At 39.8% G+C, this 27,597-nt stretch overlaps 1 protein-coding gene across 2 annotated transcripts in view; it reads left to right on the top strand.

The window, feature by feature from the left end:
• The window catches only part of GTF2I (general transcription factor IIi), a 76,365-nt gene that overhangs the window by 19,052 nt on the left and 29,716 nt on the right, over positions 1-27,597 (top strand). The window contains exons 9-21 of one of the 2 annotated variants that reach the window (XM_068210132.1): positions 1,530-1,589; positions 3,078-3,140; positions 4,825-4,947; positions 5,895-5,957; positions 7,653-7,754; positions 12,129-12,191; positions 13,539-13,658; positions 15,678-15,740; positions 16,860-16,964; positions 19,349-19,411; positions 21,027-21,212; positions 23,030-23,092; positions 24,794-24,898. In XM_068210132.1, coding sequence (XP_068066233.1) covers positions 1,530-1,589; positions 3,078-3,140; positions 4,825-4,947; positions 5,895-5,957; positions 7,653-7,754; positions 12,129-12,191; positions 13,539-13,658; positions 15,678-15,740; positions 16,860-16,964; positions 19,349-19,411; positions 21,027-21,212; positions 23,030-23,092; positions 24,794-24,898 — 1,179 coding nt within the window. Of the gene's footprint in view, positions 1-1,529; positions 1,590-3,077; positions 3,141-4,824; positions 4,948-5,894; positions 5,958-7,649; positions 7,755-12,128; positions 12,192-13,538; positions 13,659-15,677; positions 15,741-16,859; positions 16,965-19,348; positions 19,412-21,026; positions 21,213-23,029; positions 23,093-24,793; positions 24,899-27,597 lie in introns of both variants that reach the window. The other variant, XM_068210130.1, reaches the window with a different exon arrangement.

Genomic DNA, 27,597 nt, shown 5'->3' with positions numbered 1-27,597 from the left:
CGTGGAGACATTTTCAGCACACCCAGGGGGGGTTTGTGTTCTATTCCCACTCACCCCTTACAGTTGCAGATCACACTGTTGGAATAAAAATTCTTTCTGGTGAGGCCTGGAGGACCAGCCAGTGTCTCTGGCTCTGCCTTGATCCTTTTCCTTCCTGTTTTTTTGGACTATGGTCTTGGCTGTGCCAACATCAGTCTTTGTGGAGCTGTGTTTTGAACAAAATCAAGGAGCTCTTCTGAAGTAAATAGATTAAAAAAAAAAATAAAAGAGGAAACACCTTCCCCCAGCAAAGTGGCAGGAGCAGATCTAAGCAGCACATGCTGAAAGAAATGTGTTTCAAGCAAATAACTTTGCATAGGTTCCTCACTTGAAATGCTGTTTATTTTAAATATCTTTGAAAATCTGAACAATCAAATTAGGCAGAATTGTTCAAGTTAGCATTATTGTAACCACCTAATTATCATTATTTTCTTTAATACTTAAATATTCACTTATTTGATACTGTATATGTACTTTCGACCGAAATACTTACAAAGTCTGTGACAATAGTCTTTTCTGTATTTTCTTTCTTACTGCATAGATGAAATAGAGTTTAGAATATTTCATTGCCTTGTTAATTAACAGCAGCTTTTCTGTTGTGGCACTATTAATACTCTTGCTAATACACTTATGAACATATCTCTAAACAACTGGAATTTCTGGTCAGCTATATGAGCTCTGCAGATTGCTTTTGCAAATGCACACAGAAATTATCAGATTTCCAGAGAACAATTAGTCCAAATCAGTCAGTTCCAGTTACTCCTGTTTGCCACACATAGGCAGATTTTCCATACCTGTGCTATTTCTGTGCTATAGCATGGCCTCTTGCTCAGTGTGGTGTTGTTTGTGCTGTAAGCAGCTCACCCTTCTGGCATAGCTACAGGAGAGCCAGAGCAGTAAGCAGAAGGGTTTTAAGAATGTTAATTTAATCTGTTAAGTGTAGCTTCTGTGCTGCTTTCTGCACTGGTCTTTTTTAACCAGTCTGTAGTCTTCAAAAGAACTGTTGTAATGAAAAGTAAACAGCCTTGGAGTGTCATAAATTACTTTAATCCCCGTGAATTTATGTATTTAATGTAGGTGGGAATGTTGAAGTCAAAGAATACTCCTTAGGAATATAAACTTTAATGAACAGGAAAAATTATTAAAATGTCATTGAAAAAAGGCAGAAGCATCAACATTTCTTATTTATTTATTTATTTATTTAGTTTATTATTGAAAGCCTGCTATTCAGCATGAGTCTCTTGACTGTTCAGTAGTCCAAGAAATGCACAATGCTGCCACTAACTCCATTTTTATTCTGTTGAACCAAGTAAGCAAGGATTTATAAATACTAAATATTTAACAGAGTCTTTCCAAAGTTTAACATTAGAGAAAGTATGAAGTGAGCACATAATGTATGAAATTAAAAGTTACTTGGCAAATTCCTGTATGGGCTGGAAGGATGTGTTTGTTGTGAGACACCCTTAAAAACTGTTCTCTCTGTTCCCAAGCAGGCCCTTCCAAAACATCAGAGATAGATGAAAAAATTGCTCCTGGAAAAAGTTACACAGGTAGATGTTTTGCTTGTATTTTTTCCTCATATCTGTTCTAGAAATTGAATGTGTGAGTTTTGCTTTTCACAGCTTTCCTGCTTGATTTACCATAAAACCGAGGGTATTGGAATTTAAACATGATTAGAAATTAAAATTACAGTTGCTTCAATTTCCAGCTGTCCAAGTAGAGAGACATGTAGATGGGAACTTAATTTCTTCCTTTTCTAAATTCAAAGAGGAGTATCAAGTTGATCACTCTAAAGCACTAGTTGTTTGTGTAAATTAGTACGTTGTTCAAGAAATTCAGTCTGTTTCATAATGGCTTATAAACTTTAATAAAACTCTGCTTCATAAATTCTGAGCGCAACTTAACTGTGTTTTTCAGTTCAGTGTAAGGTGAATGAGCATATAAATAAATAAATAGAAAGTCTGTGTTAGTTGAAGCAGTACCTTACCAAAACTCTGTAATAGCTGAAATGACTTTACAAAAAAATGGTGCAATTTTTTTCAACTGTTTACAGTTTACATTAAAAATATTACTTTGCCCATTTGCAAAGACTAGAAAATATTAACCTGAATTTAACACTGTAATAGTGTTAATAGTAAGGTCGGAATGTTCCAGCTACCATGAATTTCTAAGATGAGAAAATTACCTTCTGATTGTTGTTCACATGAACAAAATAATTCTGGAACTTCTTCTGTGAAAATCCTTACTTTAAATAGTAAGGATTGAAAATTGTTAAAAATTTCCGATGTATTTTTACTGTGGTATCTTATTATTTTATATTTGTAAAAGAAGCCCTCAGCATGGTACAATACTCATGCATAGAGAGACCTAAAGAAAAATACTCTTCAAAATGCACAAGTGCAGCTTTACTCTGCTGGAATAATTAAAATCTGTTCCTTCATGCACTGCTGCTTAATTTTGATAGAATTCCTGATACAATTAGCTTCATTTTGCTTAAGTGTAGTACAGTTAAGTATAAATTGCTCTATCTCACACTGAGTGTTGATTGGCTAATCCTGCTTTTCTTGTTGGTGCTCTCTACCCCAACAAAAGCATTGTGATCATGAATTTCCCTGCCCTGTTTGATTGTTGGCCTTGCAGCCTGTTGTGGAACTCTTGATGGCACAGCAACCACGAGTCTGTAGAGCTGGTGAAAAAATACCTAATCTGTGTGGACAGGCAGCCTTTGTTTATATTTTCAGTAATCCTGGGTAAGAGAGGGGAAAATACTTATGATTGTATTAGCCCTAGAAAGCTCAGAAGATGGAAGTGTCTTCAGTCATAGCAGCAACTCTGCAGTGTAGCATGTGCAGTTTAGCAAGTGTAATTTTCCCCTCCTTGCCTTTGTCTGGAATTGCTCAAAGGCTCATGGTAATATATGTTTACTTCTATTTTTGTGGCATGCTGTGAGTGCAGCGGGCTTCCTTGACAATGTGGTTTAGATGCAAAGGCATGGAGTGTTTGGTCCATCATTGAGCAGTCCTGTCTTTCCCTTTTAGAGTCCTCCCAGCCTGACTCATCAGAAACAAGTGACGATTCTGAGGCTGAGCTCAGTAATGAAGGTCAGTTCCCCAGGTCATTGATTTCAGGCATCTTTCTATCCAAAATGTGTTTTCCAAAGCCTGCATTACTTGGTACTGAATGAAGAAAAACTGTGCTGGTGTTAACTGTGGTTTGGATTGTGCACTGCTTAAGCGATCCTGGTGGAGCAGTATTAGAAAAACACGATCTACTGAAGCATATTGGACTTGCTGGGACGTTTTAGAATGATGCCTGACAGCAATTTGTATATTTGCAAAATTTCCAAGTTTGTTAATGAAAAACACTCATTGAGTGGAGAAGATGTTATAAGATTCCTTCCTTCTGGAGCACACATTGCTTTATAAACCCCCTGTAGTTCTATGTAACATTGTAGTTAACACGAGCTTCTGGGATGGATGGTCCCAGAACAGAAAGGCAGTGTTGCAGGCGGTGTAAGTGGAGCCTCAAGGTGTCTGTCTAATGTTGGTAACTCTGAGATCCAAACCTTTGCACTGAGCAGCTCCCTTTGTCATCTAAAAGGCTCTAGAGCTGCTAGGCATTGTCCCTGCTGTCCTCATGCGAGGATGTTGGTAGGAGGTGAGCTGTGTTTCTTGTATTTGTGAGTGAGTGTCCTGTAAGTGCTTTAAAACACTGCTGAGATTGGCTTTTGCAGTGCTTGCTGTGGAAGTAGATTAGGAGCAGCCAATCAGCAATTTAGAAAGTAGGCAGGGCATTTAGGACAGAGAGGACACTTCTGGCATTACTTTCAACGTTTTACAATGCAACATGGAAATAAGTCCAATGTTACTTCAACAGAAAGTTTATATCAGAGGAGTCATGAAGTTCTGCTTAATGACTTAAAGACTTTACCACAAAAGTAAAAGTGCTCTGCAAAGGTTTTCTGGGGCAGAGTATAAGAGAGCTGTATAGGTACAAGATATGTCCATATGTGATATTATTCTTGCTAAGTAAACCATTCCTTTGTTGATGTGGGTACACATTTTTCTGTGTGTGAAATAAGTTTTCTTTGTCAGCTCTAACCATTTGTTCTCTGTGAGGTTGAAGGTGTTGTTAATTGGGCAGTCTAAAAAGCTCATGAGCTTAAGGAAGGTAGGGGTGGATTGGGAAGTGACGGGCTGAGTAGCAGCTCTCTGACACTTTGCTAGGTTTGCTGTTCTCCTGTGTGTTCACTTGTGTGTGTTTAGGGCAGAGTTGACCTGTTTGATGAATTTCATTGGCACCCATTGGTTTTACACTGGGTTGACAGTGGGTTTAGAACATTTGAGCTCTTGAAGACAAAACATAGGTGCTTTCTTTTGAGATCTACTATGGAATAATATTACTTCCAGTTAGATAACAAAGGTAGTCCCTATCTGCACAGTTTATTCTGTGATTCCTTTTCCTGTTTGCATGGTTGTTTTGCAATCATGCGATGCCCAGTCCTGTTTCAGCAGTCAGTGTTGTTTTCCTAAGGAAGTACATATTCAGTTTTGTTTTTTGCTGTCTTGTGCTTTGCACAGGCCCTTTTGAAGGAACAAGTTGTTCCTTCACAGGTAAGAACAGGAGCTTTCTGAAGTTACTCATGTAAGTAATTTATTACAAAATTTGTTGCCCTGATAAGCAGAGTTCCTTAATTCTATTTTAATTTTCAAATTCAAAGCAGTTGCAGTGCTGCACACGAGTTCCCTGGACATAAAACCAGTTGTTATTTTTTTCTTCTTAAAGGTGATGGTGATGATAATAATGATGATGACGAGTACCTGCCCACCGAAGGGAGCCGGAGGAGCCCCAATTCAACTACTGAAGCGGCCAGTACTGGGAGAAGAAATGTAGAAGTGTTCAATTTTGGTAAGATGAAAATTCAAGATGATTTTGTCTCCCTGCTGTGCTTTATGAAAAAGCTTTGGCTGATTTTGTGGTGCCAAAAAGTTCGATGTTGTCGCATAAATAACTGTCACATCAACTGATTACTTAAAACCTTTCTGACAGAATTACGGAACAAAATAAACAGCATTTTTGGAATTTCATTTAGGGGCCATGGGCTCTGTATAGATGTATTGCAGCAGTATCATCAGCATCAATCAGCTACCTCTGTTGTTTTTTGTTATTTGACATGATGATGTAAATAGGCACACAGGAAGTTTCCATGCATTTCAGTTTAGTCTGGTTAAAGGTGCTTCACCTGGAATTTTTTGTGATTTTGTACCTCTCCTTTATTGTTTGGTTTGGTTTAGTTTGTGGATATATGAATCTGTCTGCTTTTATAATGTTCTGTGCAGTCAGGAATGTGTTTTTTTACTTGATATTTTTGAAGGCAGTCACCAGAGTTCTGATGGCAATGAAAGAACAGGTGTGAAAATACATTTAGAGCATTTGAGATGTGTAATGTTTTTTGTGAGGATAAATTGTACCAAGCAGAGTGATGCAGAGTTCCCAGGCAGGTGCAAAGGAGAGTAGTTTATTGCAAAAAACAGGCCTTTTTTAAGCAGATAGCCCATTATCAGTTACACTCCATTTTGGTATAACAGATATGATTCAACCAACCACCCTAAACCACAGTGTGAGGATATTGTGGTTATACAACTTGTTTTTCTGCCTCCAGTGCAGCTGTGTCACTTTCCCATAGTCCTTTTCTGTTTAGCTGAAGTAAGAGGCCTCAGCCATGATTTTACAAGTGTAACAAGGCACTTGTTTTATAAGGTTTTACCTATATGGTTTAGATGTAAAGGCATAGAGTGTTTTGTTGAAAATTTTGTCCATGCCCATCATTCAGCAGTTCTGTTTTTCCCTTTCAGAATCTTCCCACCATGACTTCTCAGAAACAAGTGAGAAACCTGAGGTTGAAGTCACTCTTGAAGGTCAGTACCACGGGTCCTGAATTTCAGTTGGCTGTGCATTTTTCTATCCAAAATGTATTTTCCAAAAACTGCATTACTTGGCACTGAATGAAGAGAATTGCGTGCTGAGTGTAGTTTGGATTGTGCACTGCTTGGTAAAGATCCTGGTGGAGCACTATGAGAAAACCACAATGTAGTGCTGCATACTGGAATTGGTAGGGATCGTTTTGAAATTATGCGTGACAGCAATTTGTATATTTTGTGTATTTTTCAAGTGCTGTTAATGAAAAACACTCATTGAGTGGAGAAGATGTTATAAGATTCCTTCATTCTGGAGCACACATTGCTTTATAAACCCCCTGTAGTTCTATGTAACATTGTAGTTAACACGAGCTTCTGGGATGGATGGTCCCAGAACAGAAAGGCAGTGTTGGAGGCGGTGTAAGTGGAGCCTCAAGGTGTCTGTCTAATATTGGTAACTCTGAGATCCAAACCTTTGCACTGAGCAGCTCCCTTTGTCATCTAAATGGCTCTAGAGCTGCTAGGCAGTGTCCCTGCTGTCCTCATGCTAGGATGTTGGTAGGAGGTGAGCTGTGTTTGTTGTCTTTGTATTTGTGAGTGAGTGTCCTGTAAGTGCTTTAAAACACTGCTGAGATTGGCTTTTGCCGTGCTTGCTGTGGAAGTAGATTAGGAGCAGCCAATCAGCAATTTAGAAAGTAGGCAGGGCATTTAGGACAGAGAGGACACTTCTGGCATTACTTTCACTGTTTTCCAATGCAACATGGAAATAACTCCAATGTTACTTCAACAGAATAATTTATATCAGAGGAGTCCTTAAATTCTGCTTATATGTAAGGGCCTTTACCACAAAAGTAAAAGTGCTCTGCAAAGGTTTTCTGGGGCAGAGTATAAGAGAGCTGCACAGGTACACGATATGTCAATATGTGATGTTATTCTTGCTAAGTAAACTATACCCTTGGTGATATGGGTGCATGTTTTTCTGCATGTGAAATTAGTTTTTTTTGTCATTTGTTCTCTGTGAGGTTGGAGGTGTTGTTAATTGGGCAGTCTAAAAAGCTCATGAGCTTAAGGAAGGTAGGGGTGGATTGGGAAGTGACGGGCTGAGTAGCAGCTCTCTGACACTTTGCTAGGTTTGCTGTTCTCCTGTGTGTTCACTTGTGTGTGTTTAGGGCAGAGTTGACCTGTTTGATGAATTTCATTGGCACCCATTGGTTTTAAACTGGGTTGAAAGTGGGTTTAGAACATTTGAGCTCTTCAAGACAAAACATAGGTACTGTCTTTTGTGATCTACTATGGAATGATATTACTTCCAGTTAGGTAACAAAGGTAGTCCCTATCTGCACAATTTATTCTGTGATTCCTTTTGCTGTTTGCATGGTTGTTTTGCAGTCATGCGATGCCCAGTCCTGTTTCAGCAGTCAATGTTGTTTTCCTAAGGAATTACAGAAGCAGTTTTGTTTTTTGCTGTCTTGTGCTTTGCACAGGCCCTTTTGAAGGAACAAGTTGTTCCTTCACAGGTAAGAACAGGAGCTTTCTGAAGTTACTCATGTAAGTAATTTATTACAAAATTTGTTGCTATGATAAGCAGAGTTCCTTAATTCTATTTTAATTTCAAATTCAAAGCAGTTCCAGTGCTGCACACGAGTTGCCTGGACAAAAAAAACCTTTTTTTTTTTTTTTTTTTTGTTAAAGAAGATGATGATGACTACGTACCACCTGACAAGAGACCGAAGAGCACCAAGTTGGCTTCTGAAGCGGCCAATACTGGTCGAGGAAATGCAGAAAAGTTCAATTCTGGTAAGATGAAAATTCTTGATGATTTTATCTCCTTGCTTTTTTTATGAAAAGATTTTGGGTGATTTTTTTGCTGAAAAAAATCGCTATCATTGCAAAAATAACTCTCACAGTAACTGATTGTTTAGAACCTTTTTGAGAGAATCAGAGAAGCTAAGAAAATAAAACATATACAGCATTTTTGGAATTTCATTTAAGAACTATGGCTCTGTGTAGATGTATTGCAGCAGTATAATCATCATCATTGGCTATCTCTGTTGGTTTTTGTTATTTGACACGATGATGTAAATAGGCATATAGAAAGTTGAGATTTTCTGGTTATGTTCTTTCATGACCCCTTCTGTTGGGTTTTCAACAGAAATGCATTGACGCCCTTCAGTTTAGTCTGCTTTAAGGTGCTTTACTTGGTATTTTGTGATTCTGTACCTCTCCTTTATTCTGCAGTTTGCTTTGATTTGGTTTAGTTTTTGGACACATGGATCTGTCTGCTGTTATAATGTTCTGTGCAGTCAGGAATATGTTTTTTACTTAATATTTTTGAAGGCAGCCACCAAAGTTCCGATGGCAGTACAGGAACAGATGTGGAAATACATTTAGAGCATTTGAGATGTGTAATGTTTTTTGTGAGGATACATTAACATCATTGATATTTTTTTGTGGAAATATTTGGTCGATGTTGCCTAATTGAAATTGTACATCTACTCCAAGCATTCTCTTTTCCTATTTTCACGTAGTTGGTTTTTTTGATTTTTGTTTAGCTTTACTTTTCATCTCTTTTCATTGCTTTAAAACACAATAGTGTTCCAAGGAAGGCGGGGCCCTTCCTGGAATGGAAAGATGACCCCCTCCGTCCAGAATTTTAATGATATTGAAATACATGGCTTCCCTGCAAAGGAGTGGGAAAATGAATAATAGTTTTTTACTAGTCTTTGTGTTATAGATGAGTAATGAGATGATTGACTCTCACAATTAAAAGGCAAGTGTTATGTAAATATGTTAGGAGACGTTTTATAGATTTATAATTAGGTTTTACCCCCCTTGTGCTGCTATCAGGGGTGCCTGGGTTTGGGACATTTGGGAGGGTCGGCTCGTTACCATGGCAACAGCTGACCCCAGTCAGGATGTCAGGAAGTGATCTCCAGCACTGGACAGAGCAGGAGGAGTCGATGGACAGAACTTTGGGAGGGATCAAAGGGTTAAAAGGTGAAACCTCCATGGTGTGGGTGAGCTCATGGTGGGAAAATCCTCTGCTCCTGGCGCTGTGATATTCTCTCTATTCAGTCTTCTGTTGTTTTTTTGATGAGGTGTTAATAAACCTTTCTAAATTCTTGGACGTGAGTAGCATTTCTCACATATATATCCATATCTGTATCGATCTGTGTATCTGTCTGCCTGTCTGTATCCGTGTAAGAAGAGGAAAGAAATAAGCGCAGCCACATCAGCAGCAAGCAGTGAGAAGAAAGCGCGCTAACGGCATTTTCCTGCCCGCGCAGCGAGGCCCGCTGCGGTGTAGTTACACCGCCAGCCCGCAGAGGGCGCTGCTGGCAGGCGTGGCGGCGGCGCGGCTGCAGTGCCTGCGGCGCGGCTGCAGGGGGCAGTGTGTCACAGCGCGCGGCTCTCTGGGGCGGGCGTGGCTCCATGAGGGAAGGGGAAGGACGCTCCACGCCCTCAGGCACCCGCGTGAGGTGAGGTGAATGCTCTTCCCACAATGGCTAATGGCACGGATGGTGCTGGGAAGAAGGGAGGAAGCGCTTTATCACTGATGTCAAACTGCTGTGCAAAAAAAGGCCTGGCGGAAGTCCTGCTCCAGCTCAAGCGGGCCCTCCATGCGGCAGCTCCGGGGCAAAAGGGGGAAGGGACATCTTCCCCAGGCACCCACGTGGACCGTGCTGGTCGCTCTTGGAGCTGGTGAATCTTAGTCAGCGTAGCAGCCAGGATTATGTCTGTGCAAGGACCAGGCTAACAAGGTGGCAGCAGGCAGAGCTCCATGGCAGCGGTTAAAAACACTGTATAGGTGAGGTTTAAGGCGAAGAAAGAGCACACGGCCATCTCTGCTCCTAACCAGGAAGGCTGCCCGCACCCAGCTTAGAGCCTGTCAAAACAACCCAGCTTCCCCTTCCTCTCCCCATAAACATTCCAGCAGTATGCCAAGGCAATCACCACCTATCTTCTCTCTTGACTGCCGTCTATTCATCATTTCCCTGGCAACAGATGGGAAGAAAATTCCCTGAGAAAGGAAAAAATACCTATCCCCCCAACACTCCTAAATCATGCTACTCCAGGGCTTGCTATAAGCAAATTGTGATAGGGGTTGTCATATTTTAAGTCATGAAAGGCATTTGTAAGGTGCTCTTCGCCCAAGGTCTAGTGATTTGATGGGATGTGAAAAGCACATCACTGTGCCACTGGCTTTGCTCTGAGCACGTGGCTCTCCAGCCTGAGTTGTGTGCTTTTCAAGGCAGGTTTTGCTAGCAGCAGTGCTCCTTCTTGCAAGTGCCATTAGTTTTGCTTGGAAGGTAGGTATCACCATAGTTAGAGGCACCATTACATGAAATTCAGCAGCAGTTCTCCTGATAAAAGAGAATGAAGTTCATTGCTCACTTTGGCTGCAGTATGAACTGAAGTCATTGGAGGAGAGAAATCTAGGTTGTTTGTTATCCTCAGCATAATGCCATGTGCTTTATATCTGACTGTGAGGAAAGGGATGTGTGATAGGAAATGACCAAGATTCTGACTGTTGTTATATTTCACGAGGGTTTTCACTGTTTTTCCCTTTGGTAACCTTGGCAAGATGGTGAAAAGGGAAGTGACAAAACTATGGTGTGCTTGGAATCCCCCAGGTTTGCTGAAGCTGATGAAGGATTCTGAGGTGGTCTTGATGAGATTGGATGAGTGGGCAGCACGGTGTGATTGGAATTCAGCAATCAGAAAGTTGAGGTTATGTGTGTCAGAAGGAATTGTTTTGAAGGGAACAAAATCATGTTTGAGAAACTGGAGCCAGTGCTGGTGAATGACAGAATTTAGCACTGTTAAAAAGGCTTCTTAAGTAGGAGCTGTGTGTTTGACAAAGAAGACAAGAGATCTAGTGATGAAGATATGTTGTTGAAAAAAAACTTACTTCATTGTTTAGCATTGTTGATTTAATGTGTCTTAATGAGAAATGTCCCATCTGGGAGTTTTCTTCCAGAACTTAGCTGCTATCTGCTATGAGTTTTTTGCACAAATCCTTTAACTACTATGAGTGCTCATCAGGGATTTTGTGCTAGACTAGCTGTACCATGTTCCAGTCTCAAAATTTCCAAAAATGCAGTATATTTTAAATTTTTTAAATCTTACTTATTTCTCCCAAAGAGATTCTAAGTGATCAGTTGATGTGACAGGCTTTTTTACGACTGTACCTTATGTTCATGTCTAGTAAAACAAATCCTAATTCTTTCCTTTTGTAGTACTTTGCATTTGCTAGTTCTGTACCCAGCACTCCTTTGGAATCAGACCAAGACATGATATTGTTTTCCATGAACTGGATGGTGTATTTGACATAGTTCAAATGCACTGCAGTTGAGGTGTCCCAGTAGATAGAGCTGGATTTCTGCTCTACACCACACACATCATGTGAAGAGAAGCCTTTGAAACAAAGATTCCTTCAGACTTGCTCCCAAAGTGATACCATACCCCAGCTTACAGAGATCTGAAGTTAAATGCTCTTCAAAATGCTCAAGTGCGGTTTTATTCTGCTGGAATAATTAAAATCTGTTCCTTCATGCACTGCTGCTTAATTTTGATAGAGTTCCTGATACAATTAGCTTCATTTTGCTTAACTGTAGTGCAGTTAAGTATAAATTGCTCTGTCTCACACTAAGTGTTGATTGGCTAATCCTGCTTTTCTTGTTGGTGCTCTCTGCCCCAACAAAAGCATTGTGATCATGAATTTCCCTGCCCTGTTTGATTGTTGGCCTTGCAGCCTGTTGTGGAACTCTTGATGGCACAGCAACCATGAGTCTGTAGAGCTGGTGAAAAAATACCTAATCTGTGTGGACAGGCAGCCTTTGTTTATATTTTCAGTAATCCTGGGTAAGAGAGGGGAAAATACTTATGTTTGTATTAGCCCTAGAAAGCCCAGAAGATGGAATTGTCTTCAGTCATAGCAGCAACTCTGCAGTGTAGCATGTGCAGTTTAGCAAGTGTAATTTTCCCCTCCTTGCCTTTGTCTGGAATTGCTCAAAGGCTCATGGTAACAAATCTTTGTTTCTATTTTTGTGGCATGCAGTGAGTGCAGCAGGCTTGCTTGAGATTGTTGGTTACATGCAAAGGCATAGAGTGTTTAGTTGAAAATCTTGACCATGTCAATCATTGAGCAGTCCTGACTTTCCCTTTCAGATTCTTCTGAGCATGACCCGTCAGAACCAAGTGATGATTCTGAGGCTGAAATCACTAGTCAAGGTCAGTTCCCCAGGTCATTGATTTTGGGTTTTTTTTGCATTTTTCTATCCAAAATGTGTTTTCCAAAGCCTGCATTACTTGGAACAGAATGAAGATAATTGTGTGGCGGTGGTAACTCTGAGATCCAAACCATTGCACTGAGCAGCTCCCTTTGTCATCTAAATGGCTCTAGAGCTGTTAAGCAGTGTCCCAGCTGTCCCCATGCTAGGATGTTGGTAGGAGGTGAGCTGTGTTTCTTGTATTTGTGAGTGAGTGTCCTGTAAGTGCTTTAAAACACTGCTGAGATTGGCTTTTGCAGTGCTTGCTGTGGAAGTAGATTAGGAGCAGCCAATCAGCAATTTAGAAAGTAGGCAGGGCATTTAGGACAGAGAGGACACTTCTGGCATTACTTTCACTGTTTTCCAATGCAACATGGAAATAACTCCAACATGACTTCAACAGAAAGTTTATATCAGAGGAGTCATTAAGTTCTGCTTAATGACTTAAAGACTTTACCACAAAAGTAAAAGTGCTCTGCAAAGGTTTTCTGTGACGGAGTATAAGAGAGCTGTACAGGTACAAGATATGTCCATATGTGATATTATTCTTGCTAAGTAAACCATTCCTTTGTTGACGTGGGTACATGTTTTTCTGTGTGTGTAATAAGTTTTCTCTGTCAGCTCTAACCATTTGTTCTCTGTGAGTTTGGAGGTGTTGTTAATTGGGCAGTCTAAAAAGCTCATGAGCTTAAGGAAGGTAGGGGTGGATTGGGAAGTGACGGGCTGAGTAGCAGCTCTCTGACACTTTGCTAGGTTTGCTGTTCTCCTGTGTGTTCACTTGTGTGTGTTTAGGGCAGAGTTGACCTGTTTGATGAATTTCATTGGCACCCATCGGTTTTACACTGGGTTGAAATTGGGTTTAGAACATTTGAGCTCTTGAAGACAAAACATAGGTACTGTCTTTTGAGATCTACTATGGAATGATATTACTTCCAGTTAGGTAACAAAGGTAGTCCCTATCTGCACAGTTTATTCTGTGATTCCTTTTGCTGGTGCATGGTTGTTTTATGATCATGTGATACCCAGTCCTGTTTCCGCAGTCAATGCTGTTTTCCTTAAGAAGTACATATTCAGTGTTGTTTTTTGCTGTCTTGTGCTTTGCACAGGCCCTTCTGAAGGAACAAGTTGTTCCTTCACAGGTAAGAACAGGAGCTTTCTGAAGTTACTCATGTAAGTAATTTGTTGCAAAATTTGTTGCCCTGATAGGCACAATTCCTTATTTCTGTTTAACTTTTGAAATTCAAAGCTGTTCCATTGCTGCACATGACTTCCATGGACAAAAACCCTTTTTTTAAATTGTTTCTTTTAGATGATGATGATGATGAGTACCTGCCCTCTAGCAAGAGGAAGAGAAGGAAAATGAGGAACACCAGATCAGCTAAGGAAGCTGCCAATAACAGGAGAAGAAAAGCAAAATATTTCAAGCCCCGTAAGATGAAATTTCAAGATAATTTTATCTCCATGCTTAGTTTTATGAAAAGGCTTTGGGAAATTTCATGCTGCAGGAGTGAGACATGTTAGTGCAAACCTTCATTTAAGGGCCCTGGGCTCTTTGTAGTTGAATTGCAGCAGTATAATTATCACCATAGGCTACCACTGTTGTATTTAGTTATTTGACTTGGTGATGTAAATAGATGCAGAGGAAGTTGAAATCTTTTTGTTGTGCTCTTTCCTAATCCCTTCTGTTGGGTTCTCTAAAGAAATGCATCCCTGCACTTCAGTTTAGTCTGGTTAAAGATGCTTCACCTGGTATTTTTTGTGATCCTGTACCTCTCCTTTATTCTGTGGTTTGTCTTATGGACACATTACTGTGTCTGCTTTTATAAGGTTCTTTGCAGTCAGGAATACGGTTTTTTACTTGGTATTTTTGAAGGCAACCACCAGTATTCTGATAGCAGTTAAGGAAAAGATGTGGAAATACAGTCAGAGCATTTCAGATGTGAAGTGTTCTTTGTAAGGATAATAACATCATTGGGTATTTTTTCATAGAAATATTTGCAAAGATGTCACCTAATTGAAATTGTACATTTTCTCCAACCATTCTCTTTTCATATTTCCACCAGGTTGGCTTTTCTGACTTTTTTTTGTTTTTGTTTTTGCTTTTAATCTCCCAAATCACACCACTCTGGGGCTTGCTGTAAGCAAATTTTGATGGTAGTCTTCATTATTTTAAGTCATGAAAGGCACTTGTAAAGTGCTTGTCACCCAAGGTTTAGTGGTTTGCCATAATGTGAAAAGCACATTGTGACATTCTCATTCTCTGGACAGAGAGACATAATTCTGTCTCTCAGGAGAAGCACAGAGAGAAGAAGAGAAAACAATCTTTATCTCTGCTCCTTTGTTTTCCCCATGTGGAATGTGGTGTGGAGATTGTTTACCTGAAGTGATTACTTGATTGGATTCTAGTGAAGGTTGTTTGGGTTCAATGAGGAATGGGATCCAGCTGTGGCTTGGACTCTCAGCAGAGAGTCAGGGTTTTGTTAGTTAGGTTAGTAAGAGGTAAGTATGTAAAATAGGATACTATCTCTTTAAATAGTATATTAATACAATATAGTGTAGTTTTAATAAAGCAGATCCTTCAGCCTTCTGATCTGGAGCCAGACATCACCATTTTTTCCCTGCACCCAGGGATCACCTCATTTTTACTGCAGCACATCATTGTGCCACTGGCTTTGCTCTGAGCACGTGGCTCTCCAGCCTGAGTTGTGTGCTTTTCAAGGCAGGTTTTGCTAGCAGCAGTGCTCCTTCTTGCAAGTGCCATTAGTTTTGCTTGGAAGGAAGGTATCACCGTAGTTAGAGGTACCATTACATGAAATTCAGCAGCAGTTCTCCTGATAAAGGAGAATGAAGTTTTGATTCTGTTTCTGATACAATTAGCTTCACTTTGGTTAACTGTAGTGCAGTTAAGTATAAATTGTTCTTTCCTATCACACTGAGTGTTGATCAGCTAATCCTACTTGTCTTGTTGGTGCACTCTACCCCAACAAAGGCATTTTGATCATGAATTTCTCTCCCATGTTTGATTGTTGGCCTTGCGGCCTGTTTTGGAAATCATCATAGCACAATAACCATGAATTTGTAGAGATGGTAAAAAAAACATTATTTGTGGAGACAGACAGCCTTTCTTATCTTTTCAGTATTACTGGGTTACAGAGAGTGACTTATGATTATATTAACCCTACAAAGCCAAGACTATGGAATTCCCTTCAGTCATAGCAGCAACTCTGCAGTGTAGCATGTGCAGTTTAGCAAGTGTAATCTTCATCTTCCTCCCTTTGTCTGGAATTGCTCAAAGGCACATGGTAATATAGCTTTGCTTCTGAATTGTTGCTTACTGTGAATGCAAGGGGTTTCTTTGACAGTGTCGATTTAGATGCAAATGCATGGAGTGTTTGGTTGAAAATCTTGTCCATGTCCATCATTCAGCAGGCCTGTCTTTCTCTTTCAGATTCCTCTCAGCATGACTTGTCAGAAAAAAGTGAGGATCCTGAGGTTGAGGTCACTGTTGAAGGTCAGTTCCCGAGGTCATTGCTTTCAGTCGGTTGTGCATTTTTCTATCCAAAATGTGTTTTCCACCGATTGCAAAATTTAGCACTGGATGAAGAGAATTGTGTGCTGGTGTTGACTGTGGTTTGGATTGTGCACTGCTTGGTAAAGGAACCTGGTGGAGCACTATTAGAAAATGACAATATACTGAAGACTATTGGATTTGGTGGTCTGGTTTTAGAATGATGCCTGACAGCCATTTGTATCTTTTGCATAATTTTCAAGTGTTGTTAATGAAAAATAGTCATTGAACAGACAAGATGTTTTAACATTCCTTCATTCTGAAGAACACATTGCTTTATAAACACCCTGTAGTTCTATGTAACATTGTAGTTAACACGAGCTTCTGGGATGGATGGTACCAGAACAGAAAGGCAGGCGGTGTAAGTGGAGCCTCAAGGTGTCTGTGTAATGTTGGTAACTCTGAGATCCAAACCTTTGCACTGAGCAGCTCCCTTTGTCATCTAAATGGCTCTAGAGCTGCTAGGCAGTGTCCCTGCTGTTCTCCTGTCTGTCCACTTGTGTGTGTTTAAGGCAGATTTGACCAGTTTGATGTATTTCTTTAACACCCATTGGTTTTACAGAGGGTTGAAAGTGGGTTTAGAATATTTGAGCTCTTCAAGACAAAACATAGGTACTTTCTTTTGCGATCTACTACTGGCATGATATTACTTCCAGTTAGATAACAAAGGTACTCCCTATCTGCACAGTTTATTCTGTGATTTCTTTTGCTGGTGCACGGTCCTTTTATGATCATGCGATGCCCAGTCCTGTTTCAGCAGTCAATGTTGTTTTCCTTAAGAAGTACATATTCAGTTTTGTTTTTTGCTGTCTTGTGCTTTGCACAGGCCCTTTTGAAGGAACAAGTTGTTCCTTCACAGGTAAGAACAGGAGCTTTCTGAAGTTACTCATGTAAGTAATTTGTTGCGAAAATTTGTTGCCCTGATAAGCAGAGTTCCTTAATTCTACTTTAGTTTTGAAATTCAAGGCAGTTCCAGTGATGCACTCGATTTTCCTGGACTTTTCCTGCACTCGATTTTTTTCCTCAGCAAAAAAGCTGAGGTTTTTTTATTGTTTCTTAAAGATGATGCGGATGACTACATGCCCTCTGACAAGAGACAGAGGACCACCAATTCAGGAAATGAAAATGCCAGTGCTGAGAGAAGAAACACAGAAGAGTTCAATTGCAGTAAGTTGAAAATTCAACAATATTTTATCTGGTTGCTTTTTTTATGAAAAGTTTTTGGGTGATTTTGTGCTGCAGGAGTGAGGCAAGTTAGTGGAAGCATTAATTTAAGAACCATGGGCTCTGTAGGTGAATTGCAGTAGTATAATTATCTCCATGGGCTACCACTGTTGTATTTTGTTTTTTGATGTGACAATGAAATTAGAGGCACAGGAAGTTGGGATCTTTTGGTTGTGCTCTTTCCTGATCCCTTCTGTTTGATTCTCCACAGAAAAGCATCCATGTGCTTCAGTTTAGTCTGGTTAAAGATGCTTCACCTGGTATTTTTGGTGATCCTGTACCTCTCCTTTATTCTGTGATTTGGTTTGGTTTGCTTTATATACACATTAATCTGTCTATTTTTATAAGATTTTGTGCAGTCAGGAATATGTTTCTTACTTGATAATTTTGAAGGCAGCCCCCAAAGATCTGATAGTAGTGAAGGGAAAAATTTGGAAATAGAGCATTTGATATTTGTTTTTTTGTTTATAAACTGCCATCATTGGATATTTATTCTCAGGAATATTTGGAAAGATGTCACCTAATTGAAATTGTACATTTTCTCCAACCATTCTCTTTTCTTATTTCCACCCGGTAGGCTTTTCTCACTTTTGGTTTGTTTTGCTTTTACTCTCCCAAATCACACCACTCTGGGGCTTGCTATAAGCAAATTGTGATGGTAGTCTTCATTATTTTAAGACATGAAAAGCATTTGTAAGGTGCTCGTCACCCAAAGTTTAGTGGTTTGATGGGATGTGAAAAGCACATCATTGTGCCACTGGCTTTGCTCTGAGCACGTGGCTCTCCAGCCTGAGTTGTGTGCTTTTCAAGGCAGGTTTTGCTAGCAGCAGTGCTCCTTCTTGCAAGTGCCATTTGTTTTGCTTGGAAGGTAAATATCGCCATAGTTAGAGGTACCATTACATGAAATTCAGCAGCAGTTCTCCTGATAAAGGAGAATGAAGTTCATTGCTTGTGCTGTCTGCAGTATTAATTGAAGTCATTGGAGAAGAGAAATGTAGGTAGTTGGTTTTCCTCAGCATAATGCCATGTGCTTTATAGCTGCTGTGAAGAGGGAGCATGAGGAAGGGGAAGTGTGATAGGAAACAACCCAGATTCTGACTGTGCCTTACTTTTGACTAGAATTTTACAGCTACAGATGCTGAGTGTGTCCCTTTGAGTCAGAGTAAGGCTTTGTGAAACACCTTTTTCTGAGATCTGTTCTTTTTCACAAGTTTCTGTAAGGGAAGTGTGGAAAGTAGTGCATGGTTTTGCTGAATAGAATAAATCTGTTGTTCAGGAAGGCTGGTATTTATGAAAAGTTCTAGAGGCAGTGGCTCAAAATTGCAGGTAACAATCTAACATAAATTTCTTTCGTGGTTTAAATAGGCATACAGAGTAGGCAGCCTTGTCTGGATTCTGAAAAATGAAATTATTTATTGCGATCCCCACAAAAAGGAGTGAGACAGATGAATCCGTGGCAGTGTTTGAAATTTATAGAGTCTTGGTTTTAATCTGTGTATTAGTAAAGAAATACACAGAAGAGGCATTTAAAGCTCTTCCAGAATTTTGTCTGCAAGCTACAGCCAGTGCTGCAGATTTGCACAAGTGATTGTTTCCGTCAAAGAACACCTTTAGGTTTGGTTTATTTTGTTATATATCACAAGGGTTTTCACTGTTTTTCCCCTCTGGTAACCTTGGCAAGATGGTGAAAGGGCAAGTGACAAAACTATGGTGTGCCTGGAATCCCCCAGGTTTGCTGGAGCTGATGAAGGATTCTGAGGTGGTCTTGATGAGATTGGATGAGTGGGCAGCACGGTGTGATTGGAATTCAGCAATCAGAAAGTTGAGGTTATGTGTGTCAGAAGGAATTATTTTGAAGGGAACAAAATCATGTTTGAGAAACTGGAGCCAGTGCTGGTGAATGACAGAATTTTAAACTGTGAAGAAGGCTTTTTAAGTAGGAGCTGTGTGTTTAGCCAAAAAGAGAAGAGACCTATTGATGAAGATATGTTGTCAAAAAAAGGGTAATTCATTGTTTAGCATTGTTGATTTAATGTGTCTTAATGAGAAATGTCCCACCTGGGAGTTTTCTTCCAGAACTTTGCTGCCATTTGCTTTGATTTTTTTGCAATATTTTCTTTACTATGAGTGTTCATCAGGGATCTGTTGCTAGAATAGTTTGACTATCTTCCAGTGTCATGGTTATTCTAAGATTTTAAAAAATGCTGTATATTTTTAGTTGCTATAATCATAGCTTGAGAGTGTTGGTTTAGACGCAGGGGCATGGAGTGTTTGGTTGAAAATCTCGTCCATGTCCATCATTAAGGAGTCGTGTTTTTTTCTTTCAGATGCATCCCGGCATGACATGTCAGAAATAAGTGAGAATCCTGAGGTAGAAGTCACTGTTGAAGGTCAGTTCCCCATGTCACTGATTACAATTGGTTGGGCATTTTTCTATTTAAATTCTGTTTTCCAAAGCCTGAGATACTTTGCAATGAATGAAGAGAATTGTGTGCTGTTGTAGAGTATAGTTTGAATTGTGCTTTGCTTGGTAAATGAACCTGGTACAGACGTATTAGAAAATCACAATATACTGTAGCATATTGGACTTGGTGGGCTGGTTTTAGAATGATGCCTGACAGCAATTTCTATCTTTTGCATAATTTCCAAGTGTTGTCAATGAAAAATAGTCATTGAACAGACAAGATGTTTTAACATTACTTCATTCTAGAGAACACATTACTTTATAAACATCCTGTAGTTCTATGTAACATTGTAGTTAACACGAGCTTCTGGGATGGATGGTACCAGAACAGAAAGGCAGTGTTGCAGGCGGTCTAAGTGGAGCCTCAAGGTGTCTGTCTAATGTTGGTAACTCTGAGATCCAAACCTTTGCACTGAGCAGCTCCCTTTGTCATCTAAATGGCTCTAGAGCTGCTAGGCAGTGTCCCAGCTGTCCTCATGCTAGGATGTTGGTAGGAGGTGAGCTGTGTTTCTTGTATTTGTGAGTGAGTGTCCTGTAAGTGCTTTAAAACACTGCTGAGATTGGCTTTTGCAGTGCTTGCTGTGGAATTAGATTAGGAGCAGCCAATCAGCAATTTAGAAAGTAGGCAGGGCATTTAGGACAGAGTGGACACTTCTGGCATTACTTCTGAAATTGCACCCTTTTAAATGCAACATGGAAATAACTCCAAAGTTACTTCAACAAAAAAGTTTATATCAGAGGAGTCAATAATTCTGCTTAATGACGTAAAGACCTTTACCACAAAAGTAAAAGTGCTCTGCAAAGGTTTTCTCTGACAGAGTATGAGAGAGCTGTACAGGTACAAGATCTGTGCATATGTGATATTATTCTCGCTCGGTAAACCATACCTTTGGTGACATTGGGTGCATGTTTTTCTGTGTGTGAAATTAGTTTTCTTTGTCAGCTCTAACCATTTGTTCTCTGTGAGGTTGGAGGTGTTGTTAATTGGGCAGTCTAAAAAGCTCATGAGCTTAAGGAAGGTAGGGGTGGATTGGGAAGTGACGGGCTGAGTAGCAGCTCTCTGACACTTTGCTAGGTTTGCTGTTCACTTGTGTGTGTTTAAGGCAGAGTTGACCGTGATATGAATTTCATTGGTTCCCATTAGTTTTACACTGATTTGAAGTTGGGTTTAGAACATTTGAGCTCTTGAAGACAAAACATAGGTACTGTCTTTTGAGATCTACTTGTGAAAGGATATTACTTCCAGTTAGGTAACAAAGGTAGTCCCTATCTGCACAATTTATTCTGTGATTCCTTTTGCTGGTGCATGGTTGTTTTATGATCATGTGATACCCAGTCCTGTTTCCGCAGTCAATGCTGTTTTCCTTAAGAAGTACATATTCAGTTTTGTTTTTTGCTGTGTTGTGCTTTGCACAGGCCCTTTTGAAGGAACAAGTTGTTCCTTCACAGGTAAGAACAGGAGTTTTCTGAAGTTACTCATGTACGTAATTTGTTGCAAAATTTGTTGCCCTCATAAGCACAATTCCTTATTTCTGTTTTAGTTTCGAAATTCAAGGCAGTTCCTGTTCTGCATGCGAATTCCATGGACAAAAATACAGGGGGTTTTTTATTGTTTCTTAAAGATGATGAGGATGACTACCTACCACCTGACAAGCGACTGAAGAGCAACAATTTGGCAAATGAATCTGCAGATGCTGAGAGAAGAAAAGCAGAGGAATTAAATTCTGGTACGATAAAAATCCTTGATGATTTTGTCCCCCTATCTTTGTTTTATGGAAATGTGTTGGGTAATTTTGTGCTGCAGGACTGAGACATGTCAGTGCAAACCTTCATTTAAGAGCCCTTGGTTATGTGTAGGTTAATTGCAGCAGTATAATCATCATCATAGGCTACCACTGCTGTATTTTGTTATTTGATGTGACGACATAGATAGACGCACCACAAGTTGGGATTTTCTGGTTGTGTTCTTTCCTGATCCCACTGTTGGGTTTTCCACAGAAACACGTCCACGTGCTTCAGTTTAGGCTGATTAAAGATGCTTCACCTGGTATTTTTTGTGATTCTGTACCTCTCCTTTATTCTGTGATTTGGTTTGGTTTCATTTGTCTTATGGACACACGAATCTGTCTGCTTAAATAAGGTTCTGTGCAGTCAGAAATATGTTTTTTACTTGATATTTTTGAAGGCAGCCACCAGATGTCTGATGGCAGTACAGGAAAACATGTGGAAATACAGTTACAGCATTTAAGATGCGAAGTGTTTTTTGTGAGGATAAATGAACATTCTTGGATATTTTTTACATAAATATTTTTAAATATGTAGCCTAATTCAAATTATACATCTTCTCCAACATTTCTCTTTTTATATTTCACCCAAGTTGGCTTTTTTGATATTTGTATTGTTTTGCTTTTAATCTCCCAAATCACACCTCTCTGTTTAGGCACACAGTTTATGGTAATTGGGAGCGGGGCTGCGGCCATGCCCCAGCCCCAAGGAGCTACAGCTTTGAAAAGCAGGTGAACAGTATTGAAAGCATTGAGGCAAGGAGTGCCAAGGTGTACTGACCAATCATAAAAGGGTATAGAGGGCACAAAGGCATGATGCATGTAAGATGCAGGGTATAAAAGGTTGTACTGTGGAACAAGAAAGGGCTCATTCTTAAATCTTTCTGAAACTGCATGGTGTCACTCTGTGTGTATGCCCATTTCAACTCCAACATCTGGTGACCCCAACGTGATAGTGAGGTGGTTTGGGCAGACAACTGTGGACCTAACAGCAAAGTAGGTGGACTGAGAGCCTAAAAATCCAAAGGAATTATAGAGAACTAAAGGATCTTACAGAGATCTAAAGGAAAATACTCTTCAAAATGCACAAGTGCTGCTTTACTGTGCTGGAATAACTAAAAATAACTAAAATCTGTTCCTACATGCACTGCTGCTTAATTTTGATAGAGTTCCTGATACAATTAGTTTCACTTTGTTTAACTGTAGTACAGTTAAGTATAAATTGCTCTATCTCACACTGAGTGTTGATTGGCTAATCATGCTTTTCTTGTTGGTGCTCTCAGCCCCAACAAAAGCATTGTGATCATGAATTTCCCTGCCCTGTTTGATTGTTGGCCTTGCAGCCTGTTGTGGAACTCTTGATGGCACAGTAACCACGAGTCTGTAGAGCTGGTGAAAAAATACCTAATCTGTGTGGACAGGCAGCCTTTGTTTATATTTTCAGTAATCCTGGGTAAGAGAGGGGAAAATACTTATGTTTGTATTAGCCCTAGAAAGCTCAGAAGATGGAATTGTCTTCAGTCATAGCAGCAACTCTGCAGTGTAGCATGTGCAGTTTAGCAAGTGTAATTTTCCCCTCCTTGCCTTTGTCTGGAATTGCTCAAAGGCTCATGGTAACAAATCTTTGCTTCCATTTTTGTGGCATGCTGTGAATGCAAGAGGCTTCTTTGACCATGTTGGTTTAGATGCAGGGGCATGGAGTGTTTAGTTGAAAATCTTGTCCAAGTCCATCACTGAGCAGTCATTTTTTCTTCTTTCAGATATCTCCCGGCATGACATGTCAGAAACAAGTGAGAATCCTGAGGTTGAGGTCACCCTTGAAGGTTAGTTCCATGGGTCCTTAATTTCAGGGGTTTTTTTGGCATTTTTCTCTCCAAAATGTGTTTTCCAAAGCCTACATTTCTTGGCACTGAATGAAGAGAATTGTGTGCTGCTGTTAACTGTGCTTTGGATTGTGCACTGCTTGGTAAATGAACCTTGTGGAGCAATATTAGAAAACCACAATATACTGCACCATATTGGACTTGGTGGTCTGGTTTTAAAATGCTGCCTGACAGCAATTTGTATATTTTGTGTATTTTTCAAGTGTTGTTAATGAAAAACACTCATTGAGTGGAGAAGTTGTTATAAGATTCTTCATTCTGGAGCACACATTGCTTTATAAACACCCTGTAGTTCTATGTAACATTGTAGTTAACACGAGCTTCTGGGATGGATGGTACCAGAACAGAAAGGCAGTGTTGCAGGCGGTGTAAGTGGAGCCTCAAGGTGTCTGTCTAATGTTGGTAACTCTGAGATCCAAACCTTTGCACTGAGCGGCTCCCTTTGTCATCTAAATGGCTCTAGAGCTGCTAGGCAGTGTCCCTGCTGTCCCCATGCGAGGATGTTGGTAGGAGGTGAGCTGTGTTTCTTGTATTTGTGAGTGAGTGTCCTGTAAGTGCTTTAAAACACTGCTGAGATTGGCTTTTGCAGTGCTTGCTGTGGAAGTAGATTAGGAGCAGCCAATCAGCAATTTAGAAAGTAGGCAGGGCATTTAGGACAGAGAGGACACTTCTGGCATTACTTTCACTGTTTTACAATGCAACATGGAAATAACTCCAACATTACTTCAACAGAATAACTTACAGGAGAAGAGTTATTAAGTTCTGCTTACATGTGAAGGCCTTTACCACAAAAGTAAAAGTGCTCTGCAAAGGTTTTCTGGGACAGAGTGTAACAGAACTGTATAGATGCAGTTATGTGCAAGATATGTCCATATGTGTCATTATTCTTGCTAAGTAAACCATACCTTTGGTGACATTGGGTACATGTTTTTCTGTGTGTGAAATAAGTTTTCTCTGTCAGCTCTAACCATTTGTTCTCTGTGAGGTTGGAGGTGTTGTTAATTGGGCAGTCTAAAAAGCTCATGAGCTTAAGGAAGGTAGGGGTGGATTGGGAAGTGACGGGCTGAGTAGCAGCTCTCTGACACTTTGCTAGGTTTGCTGTTCACTTGTGTGTGTTTAAGGCAGAGTTGACCGTGATATGAATTTCATTGGTTCCCATTAGTTTTACACTGATTTGAAGTTGGGTTTAGAACATTTGAGCTCTTGAAGACAAAACATAGGTACTGTCTTTTGAGATCTACTTGTGAAAGGATATTACTTCCAGTTAGGTAACAAAGGTAGTCCCTATCTGCACAATTTATTCTGTGATTCCTTTTGCTGGTGCATGGTTGTTTTATGATCATGTGATACCCAGTCCTGTTTCCGCAGTCAATGCTGTTTTCCTTAAGAAGTACATATTCAGTTTTGTTTTTTGCTGTCTTGTGCTTTGCACAGGCCCTTTTGAAGGAACAAGTTGTTCCTTCACAGATAAGAACAGGAGTTTTCTGAAGTTACTCATGTAAGTAATTTGTTGCGAAAATTTGTTGCCCTCATAAGCACAATTCCTTATTCTTGTTAGATTTTTGAAATTCAAGGCAGTTCCACTGCTGTACATGAATTGCCTGGACAAAACTCAAGTGATTTCTATTTGATATCTTTTAGATACTGACCATACCTACGTACACTGTGACAGGAGACGGAGGAGCAGCAAGTTGGTTAATGAGGAGGCCAACACTCGGAGAGGAAATGCAGAAAAGTTCAATTCTGGTAAGATGAAAATTCAAGCTGCTGTTGTCATCCTGCTTTGTTTTATGAAAAGATTTTTTTCAATTTCATGCTGCAAGAGTGAATCATATTAGTGCAAGCCTTCATTTAAGAGCTGTGGACTCTGTGTAGGTGAATTGCAGCAGTATAATCGTCATCATAGGCTTCCACTGTTGTATTTTGTTTTTTGATGTGACGACGAAATTAGAGGCACACGAAGTTGGGATCTTTTGGTTGCACTCTTTCCTGATCCCTTCTGTTTGATTCTCCACAGAAACGCATCCATGTGCATCAGTTTAGTCTGGTTAAATATGCTTCACCTCAGATTATTTGTGTACTTTTACTTTATTCTGTGGTTTGGTTTGGTTTAGGGACACATTCACACTTTTATAAGGTTCTGTGCAGTCAGGAATATGTTTTTTACTTGATATTTTTGAAGGCAGCCCCAAGAGATCTGATAGTAGTGAAGGAAAAGATTTGGAAATACAGTTAGAGCATTTCAGATGTGTTTTTTGTGCTTACAAATTGCCATCATTGGATATTTATTCTCAGGAATATTTGGAAAGATGTCACCTAATTGAAATTGTACATCTTCTCCAACCATTCTCTTTTCTTATTTCCACCCGGTAGGCTTTTCTCACTTTAGGTTTGTTTTGCTTTTACTCTCCCAAATCACACCACTCTGGGGCTTGCTATAAGCAATTTGTGATGGTAGTCTTCATTATTTTAAGACATGAAAAGCATTTGTAAGGTGCTCGTCACCCAAAGTTTAGTGGTTTGATGGGATGTGAAAAGCACATCATTGTGCCACTGGCTTTGCTCTGAGCACGTGGCTCTCCAGCCTGAGTTGTGTGCTTTTCAAGGCAGGTTTTGCTGGCAGCAGTGCTCCTTCTTGCAAGTGCCATTTGTTTTGCTTGGAAGGTAAATATCGCCATAGTTAGAGGTACCATTACATGAAATTCAGCAGCAATTCTCCTGATAAAAGAGAATGAAGTTCATTGCTTGTGCTGTCTGCAGTATTAATTGAAGTCATTGGAGAAGAGAAATGTAGGTAGTTGGTTTTCCTCAGCATAATGCCATGTGCTTTATAGCTGACTCTGAGGAGGGAGTGTGAGGGAGGAGAAGTGTGATAGGAAACAACCCAGATTCTGACTGTGCCTTGGTTTTGACTAGAATTTTATAGCTACAGATGCTGAGTGTGTCCCTTTGAGTCAGAGTAAGGCTTTGTGAAACACCTTTTTCTGAGATCTGTTCTTTTTCACAAGTTTCTGTAAGAGAAGTGTAGAAAGTTGCACGTGGTTTTGCTGAATAGTGTGAGATGAGGGTCTGAAGTGATGCAGGGTCCCCAGGCTGATGCACAGGTGAGCCACTTTATTGTAAACACCTGACATTTTAAAGCAGTTAGCTGGTTATTAGTTACATCGTTTTAAATCATAACAACCATAATCTACCATACGCCTCGATGTGAACACGCCATGGTTACATAACGTTTTCTTTCTCCAATTCAGCTGAGTCAATTTCCATAGTCCTTTTCTGCTTAGCCAAAGTGGGAGGTGTGAGGCATGATTTTGTTTTTCCTTTTTAAGGTTTTACCTATATACAACAAAATAAAATAAATTTGTTGGTCATGAAGGCTGGTATTTATGAAAAGTTCTAGAGGCAGTGGCTAAAAATTGCAGGTAACAATCTAACGTAAATTTCATTTGTAGTTTAAATAGGCAGACTTGTCTGGATTCTGAAAAATGAAATTATTTATTGCGATCCCCACAAAAAGGAGTGAGACAGATGAATCCGTGGCAGTGTTTGAAATTTATAGAGTCTTGGGTTTAATCTGTGTATTAGTAAAGAAATACACAGAAGAGGCATTTAAAGCTCTTCCAGAATTTTGTCTGCAAGCTACAGCCAGTGCTGCAGATTTGCACAAGTGATTGTTTCCGTCAAAGAACACCTTTAGCTTTGGTTTATTTTGTTATATATCACAAGGGTTTTCACTGTTTTTCCCCTCTGGTAACCTTGGCAAGATGGTGAAAAGGCAAGTGACAAAACTGTGGTGTGCCTGGAATCCCCCAGGTTTGCTGGAGCTGATGAAGGATTCTGAGGTGGTCTTGATGAGATTGGATGAGTGGGCAGCACGGTGTGATTGGAATTCAGCAATCAGAAAGTTGAGGTTATGTGTGTCAGAAGGAATTGTTTTGAAGGGAACAAAATCATGTTTGAGAAACTGGAGCCAGTGCTGGTGAATGACAGAATTTTAAACTGTGAAGAAGGCTTTTTAAGTAGGAGCTGTGTGTTTAGCCAAAAAGAGAAGAGACCTAGTGATGAAGATACGTTGTCAGAAAAAAGGGTACTTCATTGTTTAGCATTGTTGATTTAATGTGTCTTAATGAGAAATGTCCCACCTGGGAGTTTTCTTCCAGAACTTTGCTGCCATTTGCTTTGATTTTTTTGCAATATTTTCTTTACTATGAGTGTTCATCAGGGATCTGTTGCTAGAATAGTTTGACTATCTTCCAGTGTCATGGCTATTCTTAGCTGTTGAAAAATGCTATATATTTTAAATTGCTATAATTTTATTTCATTATCTCAACTAGGTTCTAAGTGATCAGTTGATGTGACAGGCTTTTTTACGACTGTACCTTATGTTCATGTCTAGTAAAACAAATCCTAATTCTTTCCTTTTGTAGTACTTTGCATTTGCTAGT

The sequence above is a fragment of the Anomalospiza imberbis genome, chromosome 20 (assembly GCF_031753505.1).
Source record: "Anomalospiza imberbis isolate Cuckoo-Finch-1a 21T00152 chromosome 20, ASM3175350v1, whole genome shotgun sequence".
NCBI lineage: Eukaryota > Metazoa > Chordata > Aves > Passeriformes > Viduidae > Anomalospiza > Anomalospiza imberbis.
This window is presented reverse-complemented; position numbering and strand designations above follow the sequence as displayed.